The sequence below is a fragment of the Astyanax mexicanus genome, chromosome 12 (genome assembly GCF_023375975.1).
Source record: "Astyanax mexicanus isolate ESR-SI-001 chromosome 12, AstMex3_surface, whole genome shotgun sequence".
Lineage (NCBI taxonomy): Eukaryota > Metazoa > Chordata > Actinopteri > Characiformes > Acestrorhamphidae > Astyanax > Astyanax mexicanus.
Genome location: NC_064419.1, coordinates 36,150,407 through 36,160,321, shown reverse-complemented (window position 1 = coordinate 36,160,321; position 9,915 = coordinate 36,150,407). Strand labels below are relative to the sequence as shown.

At 38.6% G+C, this 9,915-nt stretch overlaps 1 protein-coding gene across 1 annotated transcript in view; it reads right to left on the bottom strand.

Moving 5' to 3' along the window:
* Window positions 1–3,688: 3,688 nt before the first annotated feature.
* Window positions 3,689–9,915, bottom strand: part of efna5b (ephrin-A5b) — a 184,439-nt gene continuing 178,212 nt past the window's right edge. The window contains exon 5 of the mRNA XM_007254052.4: window positions 3,689–5,683. Within this exon, the coding sequence (XP_007254114.1) occupies window positions 5,556–5,683 (128 nt within the window). The 3' untranslated portion in view covers window positions 3,689–5,555. The remainder of the gene's footprint in view (window positions 5,684–9,915) is intronic.

The following is a 9,915-nucleotide window of genomic DNA, read 5'->3' as shown; positions in this document are numbered from 1 at the left end:
GTTACCTATCCCCAGGTGTTTCCTGTTTTGTGTTCCTGTTTCCCGCATGTATTTATTGTTTCATGTGCTCAGTCTCATTTTATTTCTTGTTCTGTTTGTTTTTATTTTTTTTTTCATTTAATTTCATGCAATGTGTTCATTTAATTTTTTTCTGTTAATAAAAACTTGCACTCACGTTCGCCATTTCGTCTCCCTGCTTCTCAAACCTGACATAATTCTTATAATATCTTTGATGAATGAGAGTAACAAAAAATCTGTGCAACATTAAATATTAAAAAGCAAACAAGCAAGCAACACACAAACAACACATTGTGTATTTTTGTCTTTAATCATTATTATTCATAGTTGCTCAGACACGTGTATATACAAATACAGACCTTTGTTTTTTTTCCCCCCATTTTATTATTTTTTTTCCAAAATTTTCTTTCGGTTTATACAGTGGGTTTGGGGAAAGCAGGTCAAATACAGCACCCAGAGATGCGAAGAAAAAAAATCATAACTGCAAAAAACAGAATGATACTAAGCACAGGAGCGCACAGGGGCTGGATCAATACACATACAGATGAGTTATCCCCATTCATGACAGATGGACCAGGTACAGGTTTGATAATAATGACTGAAATAAAATAAAATAAAATAAAACTAACACACAGTGAAGTCATCAGAGATGCCAGTAAGTGAAGGGCACAGAAACTGACATTGGCATTTTTTGAAGGACTTAAGGAGTAAGGCAGAGGAAGGCCACCTCAATTCCAATGAAGAGTAACTGCACCTTTTAGAGAGACGACAAACTACCAACAAAATTATACAACTAAAAGATCACACCTGACAAAATATGCTGTACCCAGATAGCAAAAATCACTCGGGCCATTTTTGAGAAGAATACCATGCGCTGAGCCTGAGTTGCACCCGTCTCACTCTGGTTTGAATCAAAGGATGATGCTGGCACAACTGCTCCGCTCATGTTTGGCTCGAATAGCAAAAATATACTTACACCCAGGTTGCTGAGTATAATATGGAAATTGGTCTATGGCTCTTTTGCCAACACCCCGGCTGCAGAGAATAATTTAGGAATCAGGTCAAACTGCTTGTACAAAAAACTCAGTTGTCGAATTCCATAAGGGAAGTGGCTTGTTACTGGGAAGGGACCCTGGTTGCTGAGTATAATATGGGAATTGGTCCAAACCGCTATTGCCAACACCCTTGTCGCAGAGTACAATAAGATAAGTGGTTGGTTTTAACTCCCTGGTTGTTGAGGATAATATGGGAATTAACCTATGGCGCTTTTACCAACACACACTCTAGTTGCAGAGTATAATATGTAAATTGGCCCAAGACACTTTTGTTAACACTCTGGTTGCTGAGTATAATATGGGAATCAGACTGAACCACTTTTGCCAACACTCTGGTTGCCAAATATAATACAGGATATGGCCTGAGCTGCTTATCCCAAGACCCCGGCTGCTGAGTATAATAAGGGAATCTGCACAGGTCACTTTTTCCAATACTCTGGTTGCAGAGTATAATACATGGATCAGCCCAAACCGCTTTTGCCAACACCCTTGTAGCCAAACACAATAAGGGAAGTACTTGTTCTAACTTCCTGGTTGTTGAGTATAGTATTGAAAACAGCCTATGGTGCTTTTGCCAACACCCTGGTTGCAGAGTATAATAAAGGAATCAGCCCAAACCGCTTTTGCCAACACCCTTATAGCCGAGTACAATAAGGGAAGTGCATGTTCTAACTCCCTGGATGCTGAGTATAATATGGAATTGGTCTATGCTGCTTTTGCCAACACACTCTGGTTGCAGAGTATAATATGTAAATTGGCCCAAGACACATTTGCTAACACTGTAGATTACCAACTATAATATTAGACATGGCTTGAGCTGCTTATGCCAACACCCCGGTTGCTGAGTATAATATGGAAATTGGTCTATGGCGCTTTTGCCAACACCCTGGTTGCAGAGTATAATATAGGAATCGGCCCAAACCGCTTGTGACAACACCCTTGTTACTGAGTACAATAAGGAAAGTGGCTTGTTCTAACTCACTGTTTGCAGAGTATAATATGTGAATTAGCCCAAGCAACTTTTGCCAACACTCTGGTTGTTGAGTCTCAGATGATGTTTCCTTACAATACCCAAACATGGCCCAGTTCTTCATGCTATCTGGGTAATAACATGACTAACATGACTTTGAGCAAATGGATGGCTGATTCTCTGATTTTCTTCTCCTTACTGGGAAAAAAAACACCTACATCAAAAACAGAACAGAACCTTCTGACTCTTCGCTGTCACTCCACAACAGTGCTATCTATATACAGTTGTTCTGCGCTGTCCTCCAAGCGGCACAGGCATGGGTACGGGCCTAAGGTCTGCCCAACTCATCGTCATCGGTGCAGCGTTCCCACTTGAATGGAATTAGAACACACACAGTCATGGTGGTGTGCAGTAAGGCTCTGACATTTACTGACATGAGAAAAAGAAAAAACAGTGAAAAAAAAACAACAACATTTCGTCTAAAATGTTCTTCATTGTCAAGTCCATGCGCATGCCACATAACGAAACTGGCAAGTTCCTTCATGAAAACAAACAAAAAAAAAAACAGCCAACAGTTCAAGGAGTGACTCCCGGTTTGCCAACAACATGCTGCAAAAAACAAACCTAAAAAGAAAAAAAAAGCTTTAAAAGCTTCCAGACGACAAAAACCTATCAGAAACACTGAAGCCAATGAAACACACTGTATCGGACAAATATCCGCATCCACCTCTGCTCTCTGCGTTCTGCTCAGACCCTTAAAAACAATGACTGGATGATGGTGGTGGGAGAAGATTTGAAGGACGTGTTGAAGATGGAGCTCTCCTAGTGGTGGCGTACGGCCGATTTACGCTTTACGCTTTCGGACTACAGTCCAAAGGTGGTCAGTTGGTGCTGGTCCGGTTGCAGCGGCCGATGAAGATCGTCGTGTGTATGTACTGTATGCTTGAGTCTCAATTTATTTTGTTCTCAAGTGTTTTTGTTATTTTTTTTTATAGTATTTTTTGGCTTTTTTTATTTAAGAAAAGACATAATCAAATTAATACCTCCATATCAAACACTATATACAACAGATTTTTAATAATAATAATAATAATAATAACTTGCATGATATCAATAATAATAATAATAATAACAATAATAATAATTATAATAATAAGAGTCGTTGTTGTAGTTTTTGTTGTTGTATGTTTCATGACGTCTCCGTTTTGACCTCCAGAAAGGTGCAAAAATCTAGTACTAAACTAACACTACATATGTTATATTGTTGACTACTTCAGGATACACGGTATCCATTAAAAAAAAAAAAAAGAAAGAAAGAAAAAGACGAATTGAGCCTTGTTCCCCAGTTCAAAGCGTGTAGAAAGTATGGTAACCATGGTAAAGAGTTATAATCAGAGTATAAATGATAGTAATACAAATACAACTATTGAGAAACCGAGTTTCAAAAGTTTCCATAGTTTTTCGGCAGAAACCATGAAACTAAGCACGTGTGGTGGCATTTTTTTTTTTATTATCTCTCCCAAAAGATTTTTTTTCTTTTGATCCAAGCTGCTATTCTCTCTTGAAATAGCTTTGTTACCATTATAAAACCAAAAAAAACCCCAAAAAACAAACAGAACATCTCCTCTTCTTTTTTCAGCATCACAAAAAAAAAAAAAAAAAAAAAAAAAAAAAACTGGCGAGGGAACGAAACAGGCCTGCTGACAATCAAAAGGGCAGAAAACAGTTACTCAATTTTTGTTTGATTGTTAAAAAAAATTCCCCAGCTATTGTTTATTTTCACGAGTGCCTACGAACCACTTCCCCTAACCCCTCTCCTCCAAACTCAAACCACGTCTGTTTCTGTTTCTTCCTCGCTGCCCGTCTTTAGTTGCTCCGTGCGGAACCCTCCGACTGCAAGGTCAAAAAAGAAAAGAAAAATTTATCCCAGTGAAATCCGAGCCTCCCTCGGCAGAGGCCGCTTTCAACCAACTATTTTTAATAGCGCAAATAATATCTCCCCTGCCACAACATGACAACATGAACTCGGCGTGCCTGAACCTCATTAAGGAGTCACTTAAAACTGGAAACGGTCGGAGGTGTGAATGCGCACAATAAAAAAAAAAACATTCTATCCCAAAACTCAAAAATTCTAAAGATTCAAAAAATCTAAAAGCCTGCTCCTTCTAGGCCTGAACTGGCAAAAGCAACAAACAAATTCATCATAGATTCAAGGCTGCCATGCAGAAGGCAAACAGTGGGATCACAGAGTACCTAAGATTGATCATCGAGTGTCATAGTTTGTTAACGTCGTAATAAAAAAAAAATGTAAAAAATTAAAATATGAGGCTGAGTTACACTAGTTAGCGGCTATATCAATGTACAGTAGTCGTAAAAAGAAGGTAAAAGATGCGCAAAGGTGTTTCAAATAACTGGATATACGTAGATATTCATCGTTCATCGTTTTGTAACAGATGCTGTGTTTTTGATTTAGTTTTCCTTCTTGGGGGGAGGAAACCGAAGTGAACACCATGTGCAGCCCCTTTTGGTACTGTATATACAGAGGTGGACGTATGCAGTCATGACGATAAAGAATTGTTGAATTGATGATTCGTTAACGTTGATATTTCATATCAATAGATAAAAGTCATAGGAAAAATATAGGCATTTATGCTGCAGTTAAGTTTATCCTACAAAATACAAAAAAGCACTGTTTTAGTGGTGTGGTCTACTAAGACAAGTCACTGTCCTCATTTGCAGAGAATAAATATGTGTCTTATCTTCCTCCTCGTTTTCAAATCAAATCGCAAGAAAATCGCAAGTCAGTTAGTGAACACACACTCACACTCACACACACACTCAACACACTCAGCCACCAGGGTCAACTGGCCCACATGACCAGCTGGTGTGTTTTTTCCCCCCTTTTCTTCAGGGTAGAGTCCAGACTTTCTGTCATCCAGTTAGAACATAGTTTTTTTTTTTGCCAAATCTAGAACTTTCTAGAACTTTACGAAGAACTTTGCGAATTGTTAGGGTCGAAGGCCGACAGGAAAGAACAGGCAAACAGTCCTTCTATATTTGTCTCTAACACCAGAGCTAGGAGATCTGTACTGCACCAGGACACACCCTTAACGTACACATTTGTATCTGTTCATTTAGAGTATCGTTAACTTAAAACCCACAGTTTATTCTAAACGTGGAACCTCTCCACCCCCTTAAGCTCTGATCCCTGCTGACCAGATGCTGCATCACGCTAGGGCGTCTCAGCTGATTGGCTAAAAGCTTTTCTCCTTTTGCACTACTAATCAATTTTTTTTTTCATCCTTAATCACAGACTGAGAAAGACCACTTAAATATTTGGAAAAAAAAAAAAAAGAAACAAACGAAACACGAGGGCCGTAAGTAGTGTTCCTGGAGAGTCTGGGAGCCCTCCCGTAACCCTCGGCCTGTGTAAAGCTTCTGGTCTCGTGGGAGAAGGGCGCTGGGGGCTGCAGGGGCTTGTCTGGGACTAAGAAGAAGAAGAAGAAGGGGGGCTATAAGTTGAGCAGCGCGGAGATGCCGAGGAGCAGAGGAGCCAGCAGGGGGCCGAGCACAGGGGGCCCGTGCCCTGAGTTAGCTGCGTCGCTCCGAGAGGGTTCAGCTGACTCGTGACTGGTGTCGTCTGGAAGGGGAAAGAAAGAAGAAAAGAGGGGAGAGATAAGTTAACAAGTGATATTGTTTTCACTAGTTGGAAAGTTACGTTTATACATTAGTTATAATGCTAGAGATTCATGTTTCATTTGTATTAAACTGTTTTAATCAAAATGTTCTTATATATCTAAAAAACAAGACACAAAAGCACAAAAGAATTGCTTAATTCGTGTACTGGAATCAAAGCAGTGACTGAATATAAAAATCTAGTCTGGTTCATTAAGGAATGTCTACATAACAAGTTGTAGGCTTAACAGCTTTTTATCATTATGCACCAAAACTCAAAAACAAACAAACAAACAAAAAAACAATAAAATAAATTTAACTGATGTTTTATAACTGATGGTTAGTTTAGATATAGTTATATTCACTTCTTTCTTATTATACCTATTTAATATCTATTGTTCTATGAGACATTTTTGACTACAAAACTATTCATAATCGCCCTCTCTAACCATTCCTTTATGATTTTATTGTTATTTAGTAAGCAAAGCTCATATAAGAAGCAGCTGCATTTATTTGTGCTAATTAACTTGCTAAATAAATCAATCCTACAACCTTCCTTTTGTGTCTCCAGTAAAAAAAAAAAAGAAAGAGAGGATTTAATAAAGTACATGTTTTTTTTTTCTGACAGTATCTGTACTGCTAAACAATGTAAAGTCTGAATAAATGTTATACTTTTTAAAATTGAGCATTTCTGAATAATAAAACCTGTTTTTAAATCGGTTCTTGACCTTCTTCCATAATGTCCACTAGGCTGCACAATACACAGTATTATTGCAGCATCAGCATTGTAATGTGGGCATTCACGATAGTTCATACTGTACAATAGATACACTGCGGGATGTGCAAAAAAAATGTTCCACTTAGAAAAAATATATAATAATAATCTTACTATGGAAAAAAAAAAACGTTATTATGGTTGGAATAAAGGCCCTTACAGAGATTTAGGAGGTTTTCTGAATTTTCTTGAAAAGAGGGATCTTTAATGACTGATAATTGAGTGACCTGTACTTTGATATGATGTAAATATAGCTAGACTGCTAACTGAAGAAGCCTAAAGAGGAACACCAAAAAAGAATTGGACATGGCTGAAGTGTAACAATTCTGAAATGAAGGAACTAAGAACATTTCGTACCCTTATTTATATATATATTTTTTTGTTTTCACTTTTGGTTTGTAATGTTTGTTAGCTGTAAACCTTTTTTTTTATATAAAATACTGCTCCAATTTCTTCTGTCAATTTAAATATAAAGATAAAGACATTGTTTTTAAATAATTTATTGTTTTTTAAAGAAAAATGTGCACGGCTTTATTGAAATCACAACATGTTAAATTATGTAGAAATCTGGTGAAAATGCTTCTATTTTTTATATTATCATATACAGCTTATAATGTTGAAGAATAAAGTCTGTTACATCTATTGCAAGGTCAGTTCTTTTCTTATTTTTTATTTTTTTATATCCAGCATGGTTTTAATGATTTGAGTGCTTAACTAAACATACTGTACTGTGCATAACTTAATATTCTCAACCTGGCAAATAATGGACTGCCAGACTGTGAATCACCATTGATAATAACCCTGTTTTTTTTTAGTCAGTCAGTTAGTTGGATGTTGTGTTCTACTGCATAAAGCAGCGTATCCTCTACTTTATATATATTTTTTTGTGTATGATGTGCCGATTTAAATGAGCCATTTGAAATGATGTCATCACTTTGTCCGCATTTTGATTGGCTCATGGCTCATGAAATGAGAGGTTGGATGCATTTGAACTTTGGGAACAGAAGTTGCAGGAACATTTCATCATGTAAAGCTAAGCTTTCAGTCTTCAACTAAACACTGCATGACGTGCCTGGCGATAATCAGTGACTTTAAGTTGCTGGCTGTTTGTTTGGCGACGGCTGGGGAAGCTAAAAGTCCAGCAGTGGCACAGAGCATTTGGTCGCATTTGGTCTGTCGTTAAAAAGTTGCTCATTATACGTTCTGCATCGCGCTCCGGAGCTCGGTGGGACTGGCGGCAAACAGTCCACCATTATTATCATCAAGGCTTTTGCGATGCTGGTTCTGGAAAGCGGAGCATCTGAGAAGAGCCGTGCACCATGAGGGATGTCAGCAGGAGGAAGTGACAGGTGTGAAGCACGAAGAGACAGATAAATATGCTCGGGCGGATGGAGAGGCGCGCCGGCTGCTTCGCAGGGGACAGTATCAGGCAGGCAGGCAGGCATGCAACAAGCTCCTCCAGACGCTCCACGGGTACCTGGACTAATAAATCAATGCCTCCATGCTGACACACACACACACACACACACACACACTCACACATGCTGCCAGGACTATGAAGGAGGCGTGAGCCGTTTGGGTACGAGCGCGTTTGGAAAAACTCAGTCTGGCGTGGAAGTTACACGCAGCTGTCATCATTCAATGTGCAGCGCTAATCGCCGCACTTCAGAGTATTCTGATTTCCACCTGAATCTCGCTAACTGCTGCAACACCTGTTGATCTGAATTCACTGGCAGCAAAATAAGAAAAGAAGCTCCTTTGAAAGACAGTGAAAGACAACCCTAGTTTGCATGACTACAGAACATATCCATGCATTTCATTAGAAGGTGATACACTGTACAGCATGTTCTTAATAGGATAAAATACAAATGGAAAGAAGATGGAAAAAAGCATGAGATGAAAAAGGAATGGCAAGAAGTGACAGTAAATACACTCATTATAAAAAATAAAATAAAAAATAGCTGCACCAGGAAAGGAAGTGTCTGATTGCAATGCTATTCAGCATTTAGGATGATTAAGGGCGTGTGGGTATGTCGTGTCTTTGGTATCGTGAGGTAAAAAAAAAAATCCTTCTCATTTGGCTCGAAGAGTGCAAAAGGCATGTACTAGTTTTCTTAATTAATCATGGGTGTGTTTTAGGCGTAACATGAAATACTATAAACCAATCAGTGAGCCAGTTGTCTTAGATGTGCTCTGACTTTGGCACGTTGATATATTAACAGCGCGGCACTTTTTTGCATATCTCAGCAGAGGATACTGACCTGTGTGTTCCAGCAGCTCATTTAAGGGAACAGCAATGTCATTTTATTCTTTATTCTGTTTATCGTTGATGTGAAAGCTACATTTGTGTGTGTAAGATAGGATTGAGCGGCTGACTGTTGTCAGGGTTTTAATTGGTCAGTGACGAACCTGTTGTTCCCGCTGCCAGTAAATACCTGAACACCCCTCACTTCCAGACCAAAACAGCCAGCAGTGTAGATTTATGCATAAACTCTGATGCTATTTTAAATACACAGGCGCAAGTCATGAAAATAGCCTGTTGACAGGGTGCAAGATAGGGCATTGCATTGTGACGTGCCTTGCACTGGGTGTACGATAAGGCCCTTAATTATTAAACATTTAACAAACTGATAGGTGCAATACTTTAAGGAGAACTCCGGTGTAAAATTGACCTTCGGTGTAGTAAAAGTAGCTGTCAGGACTCTCCGGATTCTACCAACGAGGTGTGGATCTATTTTGAGCCTGGATAACGGTGGAAAAAGTGATTTATTGGGGCAAAATAAGCCCTGATACGGCCGTTGTACAGAGTGCTGGGCAAAAAGCACGAAACTACTAGATCTCAGAAAGCTGTAGGAGAGCGGAGGTGGGTTATTTAACAAAGGTAAGAGTTCTCCTTTAATTTACTAAGCTACATGAACAAAAGTAGTGTGTATGTGTCAAAATGCACACAGTCTATACAGATATACAGAATTTTGCGTTAGAGGTGAAGTGAAAATAAATGGTTATCTGGCATCGTAGGAAATTGAACCCCACACCATGTCATGACACCAAGCCTTCTGGACGTTTATCATTGATTATGACTACCCACCAAGTTTCATTCCTCTCGGTTGATTCTTTCTGGGTGCAACTATTTTTTTTTATAACGAGTGTACTGTATGTAAATGAATGGTGTTATTTGTTGCAGAGAAACGACTAATTCTAAGCATGCATGCACATATTTCTGCATCTATCATTTATGCTTGCTTTTTTTAAAAACAATATACTGCAGATTTGTTTTGCGAAATTGCTTAAAGTAATTAAATATATAAATACCCAGAAAATAATGAAATATTGCATAGCAACACAAGCTGTTGTGCATAGTGAGTGACTGCAGCCTGAACCACATAAAGCACATGCCAACATCTGCATGTTTTGTTAAAGAA